Source organism: Mycetomoellerius zeteki, unplaced genomic scaffold, assembly GCF_001594055.1.
Source record: "Mycetomoellerius zeteki isolate Tzet28-1 unplaced genomic scaffold, Tzet1.0 scaffold54, whole genome shotgun sequence".
NCBI classification, from domain to species: Eukaryota; Metazoa; Arthropoda; class Insecta; order Hymenoptera; family Formicidae; genus Mycetomoellerius; species Mycetomoellerius zeteki.
Genome location: NW_017257544.1, coordinates 202,120 through 218,075, shown reverse-complemented (window position 1 = coordinate 218,075; position 15,956 = coordinate 202,120). Strand labels below are relative to the sequence as shown.

The window sequence follows — 15,956 nt, the reverse complement described above, 5'->3', positions numbered from 1 at the left end:
GATCAACTCTCACTCGTTCAATACGTTCACACGACACGATACATATTCTTCTCCTTCGCGAGCCTTAATTTTTATGAAGTTTTATTCACTATGCATGCACACGTGCGCGACATTGCTGCTCCGCGATTATCCGTGAAAAGCTTGCGTGGTCGCAAAATCTATTTCTCTTTTTGCGAAGTCACGTGCATGAATCCCGAGAGCAACAACATGGCGCATGTCACACTCTTTGTTCAATCCATTCAATCCATTCTTTGCTTAACAAGTCCGTGGGAAATATAACACAGCCTACGTACGTAATTTACCCCTTTTGAGGGTAACAGCTCATCGATTGTGGTTGCGTAGCATGTTTACTTACTCCCCTTTCTTTTCATCTTGGCACTTGATTAAATTTTGCGCTCTTTAATGCGACGAGTGTATGCCAACATGCTGCGCGAGACTCAGCAGAAAGATAAATTAACGCGAATGATGAAGTACATAATAAGAAATCGAACACGTCTCGGGCGCGAAAACGAGGCAAGCTCGATGTCGTACATCTCTTTTCAAAAGCTGACTCGGGCATGCCTCGGGCCTTGAGAATCACTCTTTTTTTCTTAATTTTGTTTTGTACATCGCCTCTCCGTTCCATCTCTACAAAGAACGAAGAGAAATAATCCTCGATAGAAATCTCGGTGGCGTACGTATCGTCCGATTATTCCGCAATCTTTCAATTTCATGCCGAGCTTTCCAGCCTGGGAGACTGTCACCCTATTCAGGGAAATAACGGCGAATTCGGAGCATTATCAACTCAGTCTCTCTCTCATACATACATACTTTCATTCGTACTCATGAATTCTCACCTAACAGTCTAAATACCCTTCTCCGATTTTCTCTCATACAGTCCCGATACAGTCTTCTGCGTCCGCTTCGCGCTGTCCACGATCTTCCTCCGTTTTCTCATGTTTCTTCTTCTCGATCCTTTTCGTGTCATATGACAACAGCCGACGCGAGTTTCTACCGAGTTGTAAATCGAGGTAGAAGCATCTTCTTTCTCCTTTTCTTTTTTCTTCCCTTCTTTCAAAACATCGTCGGAGATCGCCAAGATACTCAGTTCCCGGAAGTGCCAAGGGGCCGATGTTAGATATTAATTGAATCCTAAGGCCACCAGAGTGATTATCTTTTTATAAATTGTTAACTACCGCTTAAATATTTTGTCTGTGCACGACCTCTTGTTTCCTTTGGCAAAACCAAATGCGCAAAAGCTCCTCTTTGTTGCTTTCTTTTTTTTTTCATTTTTTGTCTTTGTCTACCTTTACTACCGTTTTCACCACGCATCTGTCCCTGGGATCTTGATCACGGTAGAAGACGGTACAAAACGTATCCACGGTGAGGCACTTTCGAGGCCCAGACTTAGCGCTTCCGAAGCCGACGAGCGTCGAATTATGCGAGGTACTCGTGGCAGGGATTCGCGTAGAACTAGCGCATTAGTGGATGTATCCATCGATAAATAACGACAATGTACATTGCTGAGCAATATTCTCGTCCCCAAAACGGAGGACGAATCGTTTCTTTGTTCGTCCATTTGCTGTATCCCTTGTTCTTATCGCTATTGTCTACTACATCCTGAATTTATCTGTTGCACGATTTCCTTCGACGATTCTTATTTTTTAATCGAGCCAGGTCATTTATCTTTAGATTAGTTATCTTCTAAAGCGGTCTTTGTCTCTTTCGATACATTCGGGTATTTCAGGTCGCATCGTCGTGGCCTTCATCTTCACCGACCAGGAAGTGTTATAGACCGTGTTGTGCTCATGTCAACGGCAGCACTCTGTTCTTCTTCACTTCGAAGAAGGTTGAGATATCAGCGCTCGTTAGGTCAGTTCTGGTATCCGGCCGATCGGCCGGCATTATCACGAGTTCTTTACTGGTTTTCGACGCTGCTTCGCTCGAACCGTCGGCGGCGTGCGACCGCTTACCGCGGGATAGAGAGCCAAACTCACTTGTTCCGGATTACTAGCGGCTGCTTTGCGAATACCTACATGCTTCGTGCTTTGTACTTCGGATTCTAGTACCCATTCATCCGGTTCTCTGTAGAAATCAACGATAAGAATGAATAATCAGCCTTTCAGATATCCGTATAATTAGTTAAAGTTCATTTTTTACTAAGGAAACTTACATATCTTGGGGATACCATCGCAATAACACCTTTGTCTTTCCGTCCAATTCGACTCTTCTTGCTAAAACCTGAAAGAAAAATTTTATCAAGATAAGTCTCAGCGAACATTACGACGCTGCACAGTGCGATAATTATATGCTTATAACTTACTTGACTAGTTAGTGCCATCGAGTTTCCTGGCGTTTCAGCTAGTCGCCCCTGCGTCCTCGATGTCGCTAATTCCAGTAGCCTGTGCTGGAGACCCTCCATTACTCCCGAGTCAAAGTAATCAAAAAGCCTCGCTGCAATGATATCACGATATTAATATATATCATTTTTTATTAATCTATAAAATATATTTTCAAGAGAAAAAAATTCTATAAACAGCATAAAATAGCGAAATGACACTCACCAGACCAAGGTTGCCGCCTATATCTAAGCTTCTTGCCATTTCTTCTAACGAGCTTGCCGCCATTCTCGCAACTACGTCTTCCGTTAGTGTTACTTGTTTCCGGCTGATTGAAGTGACCATTCACATGCCTCTCAAGGGCGGTCTGCAAATGAATATGGATTAGTTTCTAAATATTTTATTAAATATTACCAGTATAAAGGCAGTGCTGTGAGAGAAAAACACCCGCGTTACCTGAGAACTGAATCTGCAACCGCAACCGTCGACAATGCATCGAAAAGGTTTATTGCCGCCGTGAGACAAAACGTGTCTTTCCAGCCATCGTCGAGAACATGAAGTCCTACCTTGTACCTTACATCCCTGCCATTGACAGACGAAATTGTCGCTGCCGGTTTGCGTGTTGATGTGCGCAGCCTATAAAGAATACACAAATTGTACATAAAAACTACATTTTATATTAATGAGTTGAATTTTTTAAATAAGAAATACAAGGATCTGATCAACGAACATTTTCTGCAAAGATAAAAGATTCATGGTAAAAAATTATCTTTTGTGTACCTGTAAATGCTCCAAAAGACCACCCACAGACTCGAAGTTGGCTTCGCACTTATCCCAACGACAAATCCCGCTATCAGTAGCTTGAGATCTATCTTTCTCGGGCGCTCGTGCCGGAAATCGAATGGTGGTAGGTGCCGAAAGAATAGGCGACGGTTTCGATTCACTACCTAAAGAATCCTCTTCATCAACGTCATCTTCATCAACGTCGATCGGCGCCGATTGGCCATCCTCATCCTTGTTGTCCTCCTTCGATGGCGAAGACAACCTCGAAATAGGGGATTCGTGGCCGCTTTGCGATCTTAACGCTCCCAGGATACTTCCACAGCTATTCGTTAAGTTATTGTTCTCGTTCACGTGTGGCTTCGTCAAGATTGCCTTGAAGTCCAACGGTTCGCCCAATAACGACGAGGCGGCAGTAGCGGGCGGAGAACTGCCCTTGGTTGAATTGATACTCGCGTCTGAAGTTAATCTGTATCAGAAATTAAAAAACAGCCATTAATCAGGAAATAACTTTTACTTACCATGTTCCATTTCTTTTGAGTAAAAATGTATTACATAATAAAGTAATATTTAAAAAATCCGAGCTACACGGAAAGTCTTAAAGATGTTTGAAGACGTTTTTAAGATGTCTCTTAGTGAAGTCTGAAATACGTCTTTGACACAGCTCTTAGACACACATGTTGTCTAGGAAACTCTCAATATGCGTCTAATAGCAAAAATTAGCTAATTAATTGACAAATTAATCAGCCAGCACTATTGCACTAAGACACATCGCGAAAATAAATCGAATATCTATATACCTAAGGGATGAGATCTTGGGCAGATTTTTCAGTACGTCGTTCGAGATTGGCAGACTTGGCAGCGACTTCGGCAACTTCTTGTCTATCTTGCCATTGGCTCTTGGCACGATGACTAGCGGTACCTTTTTCGTCGACGATGACGTCAGTGTTCTCACTTCCCAGGGCTCGTTGGTCACAGTACTGCGGTTTGTGTTGGATGACACGGTGCCCAAGTATTTAGCAAGGCCGCCTTTATTCCTCTGCACCATAGGTGGCCTCCGAAATTCTGAACTCTTAGCTACCAGTACCATTTCGTTCGTTTTCTTTATCTATCAACATAAGCGTAACAAAAAATTTCAATATTATTTACTTAACAAAGGTTTAGCTTATGTTAGAATTATCGTGTCGAAGACAATTAAAGAAAAATAGACAGCAATTTTTTTCAAAAGAGATAAAAATAAAATAATAGTAAATAACATTAGACCGATACATAATAGAATTAATTGTAAGTAGAAAAATGCTTTACTCGGTCTGAGCTAGATCTTAATGCCTAATAATATTTCAGTTTGAATTTACATATCCAGTTTTACAAAAATAAAGTAACTTTTTCGTGACCGTTAAATAATGTAGCGAGTTATTAATTATGGACTATTCAAATATTTATACGGTGCCCTCAATATTTTTCGATAAATATTTCAGTATTAGAAAATGATGCTTCTTTGCTGAAGCGAGGTCACTGTGTGGATCACGATAAGAGCGACATTGAAGTAATCGTGTATTAGACAAAAACATTCAGCCCTTATCGCAAAACTCTGGATTATGACGAATAACTTATCATGCTTTTTGTATCGATGTAAACAGTGATTTGCTTTGTCTAATGTTAATTTAGCCTTGTAGACACGTTTAGCGTTAAATGCGGTGCGATGTGAATGCGAATTATCGAGAACGCGTCATGTTAAATTGTCGATCGATAGAACGAGAACAGTTTCCGCGAATTAATATCAACCTATTGGAAAAGACCTATACGCGCGAGCTTATTAAAAAAGGCTAATTCAATATCCGATAAACGCGTGTTCGCCGATAAGATGAGTCTGTATCTGAAGTGTTCGCGCGAAGTAAAGCCGGTCGATATCTTCAACACTTCCGTCGTAACATTAGTTTTAATCAAAGAAATATTTTCTTTTGCTACTTTTCTTTTAGTTGACTTCTATGAACTGCAAATTAAATGTTGCTAAACAAACGAGTGTTAACGTACTGCATAGTTTTGCTACAATCAATATTTTATATATTTCTACGATCCTTTAATTAAAATTTAGCTGAAATTCAGACTAAAGAAAATGCGAGCATCTATTCATTTACATTTTTGAAATTAAAATCGTCAAAATTTTAAAATCTCCTAGAACTTTCTTAGATTCCAAGATCTGTTGATGTCTTCGTGTTTGAAAGGCTACCTACTATAAGTACCAACTGTGTCATTCAAAGTCAACCTTACAGAACATTTCTTTCAAAACACAAAGAACTATTGTGAGTTGGACATCTATGAGAATTGAAAAAAAAACTCATTTTTTTTAGATCTCTCTAGATCTCTTTGATCAAGACTGCCTTAAACATCTTAGTTATTTTCACATAAAAATACTTGTACTTCTTCCTGACACATTTATTATTCGCCTCTATCTCATATAGATATCAACCTTCGGCTGTTGCGGCTTAATCTGCGTCTTAAAGTATTCCGTGATTTTGCCCTGGGACTCGTGGTGGTGCTGGCCGCCCGCAGTCTTTCCATTCGCCTTGACGGTCCCCCTGGAGGTGGGATCGGCGGCGCCGGAGCGCGGAAGGGCGCCAGCCTCGGGTTCGCCCCTCAGCCTTTTGAACGCGGTGGTGGAGCAGGCGGTTGCCGCCAACGGCGGGGTCCAGGGCCACTGGGGCCTGGTACCGAGCTGCGACGACGGCGCCAGCTTGGGCAGAGACGGTAGCGGACTGGCGGATGTGCCGCGTATCGCAGCTACCCCCTCGTCGCTGCTGGTGCTGCACGGTGAGCCCGGTTCTGTGATATCGCTGGTGCCACTGCTGCTGCATTCGCCACAAGACACCGCGACGCCACTAAAACATACAAAGAATATATGATAGTTTAATGCATTGTAATAGAAAATCTTTGAGGGAGAAGCGCTCGCAAAAAATTCGTATATCAAAGTTTCCCCCCAAAAAGTTCATCTCTATTTCCATTTATTTTATCATTGTTATTACATACAATTCTAAATTCTTTGGAGTAGAATTTCACTTTAAAGATTGAAAATTCTGCTACTTTTGTAAAATAGTGAGATTTCTCACTCTTTAGAGTAAGATTCCATTCAAACGAATTTAGAGAGTAGTGTCATATTAGAATAAGATCCCTGTCGTATTATTTTTTTAATAGCGAATTTTTCGTAATTAGTAAATGTCAATTTATAGTAGATGTCAATAAGTTTAATTTATAGAAAGACAGTCCGCATATTAATTTTACATATATATATATATCTTATATCTATTCTTAAAAATTGAATATTTCCTGACTATCGGCAGCTTGTAATAAGACGTCGTTATATTACACAATTCGATAATGTAAAACTTCCCTTGACGAACACCACCTACTGCGTTTAATGCAGCACAACGTAAAGTATCTCATTACGGTGGTTTTTAAGCGTCCGATCATTATGTCGACAGAAATCTATGTACGTCGTTTCGTGCAACGCCCCATTACGAAAAGATGGAACAATTTATCTGAATGAGGATGGCTCGTCCACCACCTCGTCACCCTTTTTCCCTCCTTCTGGGTCCAAGCGAGACGAGTCCGGTGGTCGGTCGATCGTTCTCGGTCCAGGAGCAAACAGCTTTAGTGGCAACCGCGGAGCGCCACGAAGGGAACCGGTTGGAGACGACAAGCGGCGGCCACGAGGAAATTGCAAGCTTACCGAGTAATGACGTTACCACCAACGCAAACCTAATTACAGGCCCAGACATTGCCAATCGGCCTGGCCCCGTCGCTGTCGTCGTTTAGGAGATTCCAGTATCGTGGCTCGGCGACTCGTTTTGATAATTTATAAGCAAATCGAGATGCGAGCCAAACACGAACGATGACAAGCAGTGTCTCGTGAAATTCATATCATTAAATTTTTTAACCACGATTTAACTTTTGCAAAAGAGTTATCGCTTCGTTTCATGTGCGAAACTGATGTATTTTTTCGCAGAAACTCATTAATTATTTTGTAGAGTTTTAATTTCATTTCAAATATTTCTACAACTTTGGGTAAACAAAAAAATATATTCTGATCATTAAAGTAAGAAATTGCTTAAGGAAACTGAGACGCCAGGTACGCGTTACGTAGTAACCTTCTCATGAAAATTTACTTCGTAGTTTTTATCTCAGATTTCAAAAGATTTATGGTGAATTCCAGAAATAGTTTCGACTTCACTACCTGAGCGTGACAAATGTCAAAAAATACTTATTTTATGAATCGCTGCTCGAATATTTTGTTAACATTTGTAGAGCTATAATACATTGTTATGCTAAATTTATGTTTACCACATCGAATCCATTCAATGTTAGTACTAGAAAAAGATCAGATAGATATGGTCGCGTTTACCGCTAAATATTACAAAAACACGCAGTAAAAGCGCGTATGCAAACAGTGATGTTTTATTCCGTAATTTTCCGCATTATTGTAGCTCCTAAAAAAAAAAAAAAGAGTGTTAAAAACCATCGAGCACGCATCTTTTTTCGCATTCACGGACAAGTCTCGTCGCGCAAAAAGTCCGCGGTCGTTTCGTCGCGTATCAGCAGTCATAAATTATCCGGTCGACTATAAAGTGGCCGAAAACGAGGAAAAAACAATTCTACGCCGCCGTTCTCTCGCGCTTGCCGGATAAAGCTGGACGATCGTCGATCTTCCTCTCCCGCCTTTCCGCCTGGCAGATATTTCGGGCAACGTCCGTCACGCTGCGAATCACGATGTCGTCGTCGAGAGAAAGAGACACTGACCTTTCCACGTTACGATAGCACGCGCTGTTTTACGCAACGCGTAACGTAGTGTGTCAGTTAGTCGGCTCCCGCTTAAGAGTAGTGTCTTAAAAGAGACATAAACGTCATTTATATTGACTTGTCTTTCATTCTTTACCTATTAAATCATTCTGACGAAAATTGTTCACACTGAATTCGATTGCGTTGTTTTCTATGTATAAATTAAAAGCGTGTGCAAGTCAACAAGAGATTTGCTGATATGCGTGTAAAATAAAAATTCTTATCTCTAAATGCTCGGAGACAACTGTGTATATTCTCATGAACTGTTAATGGAATTGTAATGATCCCTAAGTACTCCAGATACTAATAGGATAAGATAACGGTTCCAAATGCGTGCTTTTAGAAGCATCAAAATTATTCCACGTGTTTTATTTTTTTAGTCTAATTTAAAAAAGGAGCTTCGTCAAAATTTTCACGCATAGAAACTTCCTCGAGTAGGAAATACAATATTAATATCATTAAGATAGGCATCCATCAAAAGAGTGGATTAAAATGAAATTAGATTTTAATAGACCTCTGAAAAACGTGTTTTCACTACCTGTGTGATTCTTCGTGGAAAAAACGTCGGATCATACATTCTCCTAAAAGGAAGAATAATAACAGCAATGGGGGCGTGTTTCATTTTCAGATGCGAGGGATATACTAGTATATCTGTGGGATATACACATGCGAAACTGATTTCGTATAGCAGTCGCGCGTTACGCCTTTATCGGGTTCTCGTATACGCCGCATGTGAAAATCGAGACGGCCATCGGCATTGATGCAGACGCTCATGCATTATACATTCCCATGTTAATTGCATAACACGCGCGCGCGAGCGATAATGACGAGAATAAATGATATTTACAACGGCGTCGGCGGACGAGCGATTTTATCGCACGCAGCAGCTTTCGCATAACTGACCTACGTCCATTTTATCGGCCCTTGGCCGTGGTCATGCGGCTGTACACGCGCGCAACGACGGTAACACAGAATTCCGCCCTTTCCGCTGGAAATCAGTGGAAAGGGTTGACAGCGGGTGGGAGGGACAGAATAGCACGTCGACCTGTCTGTCGTTCCTCGATGCGCGACGATCTTGGTCGCCAGGATCCGGTATAACCCGCAGGAAATTGAATGGACGAACGGATGGACCCGCTTGAAAATACTTCGAGAATTGTGAAGGGCTTCTCTCTCTCGTTTTTTCATTAGCTTTCTACTAAGTTTCAACTTCAATAGATCAGTAAAGCGAAGTCCATCCGTATAAAACGACTTCGCTATTTATCATGAAAATCTTTAGATAATAATAAAAAGTTTCATATCCGGTTAATTAATTTTGTGTCCACATCACTGATTTTTATAATTTTTAACAAACAAAATAACGCAAAATAGATAATTTATATATATATATATATAGCATAAATATATAATTACAGAAGTTTTTTGATACATAATAACCCTTTGAGGATGGGAACTTTCTGGCAAAGAAACTTAAAGAAAACCTTATTTGCTAAAAATTTGTGGGTCACTGAATTTGATTTTGGTCTCAGAATTTTAAAATTCAAATTTAAAGAAAAATAATCTAATTATCTTGTGAAACTTGATTTTAGGTTCCTGATGTCATTAAATTTAAATGTAATCTGAAAATATTGAATTTCAAACGGATAATAATCTCTGATAAAGAGGATCTAGTATCACAGGGCTCATAATCAAAGTTTGAAGTCAGTTTTGAAATTAGTACTATTTGCATATCATAGATGAGCTTCAAATGAAGCGAAACTGGAAACTTAATGTTATTTTGCAATTCGAAATTCCGTAAAGACGATCAACTAAGTAAGAAAAAGAAAAGCTTCATTTACGGTCAGTCGGATATTGGAATAATCATCTATATTTAAATAAATTTAACAATAAAATCAACTAATAGTAGACTCCGACATTCAAACAATAAAATTAAAACTAAGGGCAAATAAAAGTAAATAACTGCGTGATAATTATAGTGCATTATAATTATAAATCGAACTATACTCCCAAACATGTCTTATAAATGATGAATGAATGTTACCCGTTTACAAAAGATTAAAGAAAGACAGATAAATAATAGATGATATAATATATAACGATTCTTCCATATTTATAAAGATTTATTCAAGCTTTATATTATCAGTTTAATTTAACGATTTTCATTGTCGAGTTGTTAAATTAATAAGATTTCCAATACTGTACCGTTTACATCAAGAAGTGTGCTGCCGGAATAAAAGACATTAACCACGACGAGCAGTACAACGGCCTTAAACAAGATGTTTCGCCGTGCCATACATAATTAGACTTCAACCGGTAATCGTCTCGAGGCTTTACATAATGTATTAGCATTGCTCGATGTGTTTGGCGCGGTCGCGTACGTGCGAGTTAGCGAATTAACGTGATTCAAGCTATACAACACTTGAAAAAGTGGCGAACACTCGGCGGCGAAAATAGTCACATGTGCGATCGGCGCCATGTGTCTTGTGTATACGCGCACATGAGAAAGCTGTTGGAATCTGTGAAGTCACGGACGCGCGGGATGAATGAAGTGCAGTTCATCGAATACAGATATATCGGCAGATGACACACTTTACACGTACGACATAATGTAGTGCAACATTGCGTAAAATATTTGATTTGATATTATTGTCCGCACAGTTATTCGGCTAAATAATCCTTTGTAACTTTACCTGATTATTATGCTCAAACGAGACCAATTCATTCTGTTTCAAGAGATAATTTAATCATCGTGCATAGCTGCTAGTGCTTAAAATTGATAATTGATAAAAATAATTGATTTTCACTGTAATTCCTGGTTATTACGGTTAAGACCTATTAAGATGATGTTTTCGGCACTATAATCAGTAAACAATTGTTATCGAGAAGTAGTCGTACCCTCGAGCACGAAAGTAAAGTCTTCCCCTCGTCTTTATCTCTTCAAAAAGAAATCCGTACGCAAGCATACTGAAATTCGAGACTTTGGACCTGGATTCTTTTCCTGCGTTGTTTCGTCCTTCTTCCATTTCTCAGTGACAATAGGCTGCGGGACTTGGTCCAATATATATATCGCTGACCCTTGACACCCTCCCCCTCCTCCCCCCGCCTGAACGAGTGAACAAAATCACCCTCGGGCGGAAGATGACTGATTGGCAGTCCCTCCGGATCAAATGCGACTTTCGCAACCCCGCTTCTCCACGGAAAGCTGCCCTTTCATCTCGCGACCCTTCGCCTTTCCCCGCGCACATTTAATGCGTGAGTGTAGGGGAAGGCAAACGTGACATATAGGTTTTCATTTGAAAGAGAATCGTATAGTGCCACAATAAAATCTTGTGGTAAAATCTCTCAACCTCCGTATACAAAATGTCTCGATGTCACTAGTACTTAATTTAATGACACCCGTTTTGTATGAGTTAGCTCTTACTTTTTCTATCCTTTAGACATTCCTCGATACAAGCAGACTCTACCTTTATATAGTTTTCAGAATTTTCCATAATACAAAAGCGAACTTTTTTTTATCGATGACATTAAAAACACGGTGAAAGCGTAAATTCAATATAAAAGTTGAGGACTCGACATAAAAGCGACAATATCAACAATAGAAACGTGTCTTGAAAAATTCTAAATATGTTTCTAAATATGTATTTATATGTACAAAGTACAAGAAATAGCTCTCGTATTTCCTTCAAATACCACCAATCAGAATGTTCTTTATATTTCTTTTGAATATATCGTTAACATATTGATGATTTATTTCATATTTGTTATACGAAATCTCTTCATTTTATGATATAATATATTACCCGAAACGAATCACGAACAATCGGTGAATACGAAGTAAATTCTCATGCGACACGCTTGAAGAGAATTGTGGGAGGCGTCAGTGGTGGAAGAAAGAGACAGTAACTCGGAAGACACAAGAGACTCACTTTCGGCGAATAACCGTTATGTCGATCGCATACTACTTCGCACGTAACACACGTATACATGTGAACACCCACGCGTATATGTATCTCGTACAAACGAGTGGACGTACAAGCTAAAATATTCATGCATTTCTCTTAAATTAAAAATACAAAAGGAACGTTATCAAAGCACCGATAGCTTTACAATCAAATATCAAAGAAATATATTAAGCAAAAAAATTATTTGATCAAATCTTATCCTTGATTAATTTTAGATTTAGGGGAGAGTGCGTATTGGTTGCCTAAATCGAACCTCGTCAATATTTTATATTATTAGTTAATATAGGCAATATTTAGTAACAATAATATAAAATATATGAGAAATTAGTAATAATATAGACAAAAATATAATAGCCTATGTCTTGTTTTATGGACGTTAGCGGCGTTTTAAAAAATCAAGTACATAATCTAATATCAATTTTTAATCAACTTATGTAGGTTGATAACAACGCGATCATCCAACTTTATTATAAATTTTTGTATTTTTATAGAAGAAGATTTATTGTACAATATTTTACATTTACTGTATATACATATTTGCGACTATTGTAAAGATTAAATCGATATTTTTACAAAATCCATCAAATTTCCTAAATCGTACCATCAAAAAATAAGACTGACAATAATAAAACTAATAATTGATATCAATATAAATGTCAAGTGTAAAAATATATTTAAGCCAATTTTATTTTGGTGTCATTTGTTTTTTCATTATTGTTATTTAATAATTATAAAATATTTGATTTTTTTCAATAAATTATTAAAATTAGGAATTAATTAATTATTAGGTATTAGTTAATGATTTCTTTTATTAATCTTATACTTTTAACTGTTTTCATTCATAAATTCAATACTTTCAAAGGAAATACGATAAAAAATACCTATAGCTACGATTTAGGCGACCAGTTGCCTCTAAATCGTAGTTAAACATGTAATAATAAGCGTCCAAAACCTCAAGCTACAATTTCTGATGTTCATTTGCATACAAAACAATGCCAAATGGAAAATATAATAAAAAATAGGTTAAGTGGTACGCATTCGTTAACTTTCCTCTACTTTACGAAGTTTTAATTTTTGCTTTCCTGTTACACATGTTTTTTTTTTCGTCGACATTATCATTTAGGTCGTAATGTATATAATATAAAAATTCGATTATCGTTACTAATCATATCGTGTTTAAATTGCAGGTAGATCAACGCAGGCTACGCAACGTAAGCGAGGAAAGAGAGAAGGAAAAAACGAGAGAAGAGGAGAAAGGCGCGAGAATGCACCTTCAAAGCAATATACTCACGGATCACCATGTACATCCGAGGTCGTTATATACATCGAGAGAGGCTCATGGACTTTCAAAATACGAGGGCCTATAACCTGTTATAACGGATGGAGACACGTTTTTTAGAAGAGGTCTACGTGCCCACGCGCGATTTCGCGTCTTCTCTCACGAGTGTCTCCACGGATGCACAAAGACTGGAGCCGAGGTATTAATCCTGCGATCTGCTTAAGAATCGCTTCGGTTTAATTCCCATCATCTGATTCGAAAAGGCGATTTAAAAAAACAGTTCGACTTTAATATATCTTAATTAAACAAGATCTTAATTCGCGGCTTAATTCGTCGTTAATCAAATTTGAATCGTTGCAATTTCAAGGAATTTTATTCAGGTCGCCACGTCATGAAGCGATAGAGCGTAAAGTTGCAGACGCCCCGGGGAATTACAAATGCATCGTTGCACTTTTGGGACTTCCTGTTCTCTCTGCGACTACATCCGCACGCCGCTTCCAATTTCCATCGCGGAATTCGGATTCGCATGGCAATCGCGACTATTTCGCGAAGCCTCGTGTCGGAATTCGCGTGGGTGGAGTTTCCGTAGTTTCGCGAGTGAGCGAGAGAACCATCGCGTGATCGGACGTCGTTAAGATCCGATTTGAATATCCTTGGAAAGGGGTGAGAGAGACGGGTGGGCGGGGGTGACGAAATGACCTCGAGAACCTTCTCATTTAAATCGTTTAATCGCCGTGCCTATTATCGACTCCTCTTTTTCCCTCGTTTATCCTTTTTATTGATTCCTTACTGCCGCCTCTTATCTTCGCCTCAGAAAGCATCGATATTTATTTCTTTCCTGTCGTTTTTCTATGTAGGAATCAGATCGGCGAATTGGCTAAGCTTTCGCGGAACAAATTTTCCAGTCATTTATCAGATTGATTACTTTCATAGAGAGTTATTAATCAATTCCACTCGCGCATTTTTATCCGCGTGGTATTCATAAAGAACCGAATGGCAATCCGAAGAGAAATTACGGCCATCGTGTAAAGTTTATATTAAGAGAGAATGTTTTATGTGTATGTTATGAAAGTACTGAGTATATTACACAAGATCTTTTATAAAGGAATTTTTGCAGCAAACTACACGGATGTATTAGATATGTAATTGCGTAATATATTATTTATCGTATACACCATGAAACGGAGGTTTGGCCTCCTTATGTTCGTACGAATAATAAGTGCTTGGACTTAAAAAATGTAGATTGCGTTCATCGAAGCGTTACATGTGTCGCACGTGACGATCGTCGTATTTACACGAAGCTCAACCAAGCAAGCGTAACGAATCTTCGTGGCAAATGTTATGCTTGTCGCGATGTGATAGTCGTGCTGATGTCAAGCTAACGTGAGGTTTTGCAAAGACATAATTTAGCGGGGGATGATTCTACGCTCGCAAATTATCGTACCATATCGCGCGAACAATTACTACTCCATAAAACGCGATCTCGATATTTTAGAACGTAAGTCGTAAATATTTTAGGAACGCCGGACGCGCAAGCGAGGCACGGCATCGAAGGGGGAGAAGATTGCCGGTATTAACTCGCACGCACGCGCATCTGTGTATAAAGTAATAATAACGAAAAGGCCGAGAAAGTTGTACAATCGTTGTGCAGACGTGTGAAAATGCATGCGAGAGCCATGCAAACACGGTAGCTTCGGGACGGGAAAAAAATACAAATAAAATGAACGAATGCAAGATGATGCTAAATGCAAGATTTGGAAGAATAAAAACTTTGAGAAAGAAATTTAAATGAATTTTCTAAAATAATTCGATTTGTTGGTTGTAATTGAATATTACATTCGTGATTTCTTGTTACGTTAATATTTATATATACATTGCTATATTCCAACAGGACTTCCTAAGCGTTGATTAATTGTTATTAAAAAGATGTGTATATATTTATCACGAATAATAAGTGCTAATTACATGTTTGTCACATGTTGATTAATGGCACAAACAAGCAAAGATAAACAACACAATATTGACTATAAATACTATAAACTATAAATATTGATATAGTACTACATGAATCTTTGTCATATATTCTAAATATATCATATATACCGTAAGCTAGATGCGGCAGGCGTTCGCGATTTGCACACTCGATTTCGTGCAAAAAAGTAACACGTGCGACAGAGATATTTTAAGAATATATATACACCATGATTAAGTATTCATCGTGTTAATTATACTTCGACTATTATATATTCACGTTATTCATAAACTAGCTGTATTTTTTCGCGCTATCCGATCTCTCACGTAGAAAGAGGGAAGAAAAAAATATGCAGGTGCAACGTCGAGAGAGGAACGAAAGAAATCTACCCCTTTCGTCGAGGTTGAGGTAAAAGTTATTCTCGCTGCTTCCCTCGGGGAAAAGAAGAATAACTTCGTTCGCTTGGAAATTGACCTCGCTGTCTCGCAGGTTTCCCTCGGGCCTTCGTGAAACATACTGTCCATAATTAATGCCACGCGAACGCGTAATGCAGTAGTGCGTTTACTGAAGTGAAGTTACCCCTGTTGGTTGCATGGTAAAAATTTGTGGTTTAGAAAAGCATCCCTTTACTTCGATCGATATGCAATATCATGGGACGTTTATGTGAATATAAAGGCGATCGAAAAAATAAGATTTCTTTTTATATCTTAAATTAGTTCGAAATTGTAGATGCAAGAATTGTTTCGCTCACACATCTTCATTAGTTTTACTAAAACGTAAATATACATTCGGTGAGCGTTGAATGAAGTAACGCA

General features: G+C 38.6%; 1 protein-coding gene across 1 annotated transcript in view; it reads right to left on the bottom strand.

The window, feature by feature from the left end:
* Positions 1–938: 938 nt before the first annotated feature.
* jing (AE binding protein 2 jing) overlaps positions 939–15,956 on the bottom strand; it is an 87,802-nt gene continuing 72,784 nt past the window's right edge. The window contains exons 3-10 of the mRNA XM_018456066.1: positions 5,569–5,977; positions 3,899–4,206; positions 3,099–3,567; positions 2,775–2,954; positions 2,544–2,685; positions 2,303–2,433; positions 2,153–2,220; positions 939–2,064 (exon numbers count right to left, since the gene is read on the bottom strand). Coding sequence (XP_018311568.1) covers positions 1,887–2,064; positions 2,153–2,220; positions 2,303–2,433; positions 2,544–2,685; positions 2,775–2,954; positions 3,099–3,567; positions 3,899–4,206; positions 5,569–5,977 — 1,885 coding nt within the window. The 3' untranslated portion in view covers positions 939–1,886. The remainder of the gene's footprint in view (positions 2,065–2,152; positions 2,221–2,302; positions 2,434–2,543; positions 2,686–2,774; positions 2,955–3,098; positions 3,568–3,898; positions 4,207–5,568; positions 5,978–15,956) is intronic.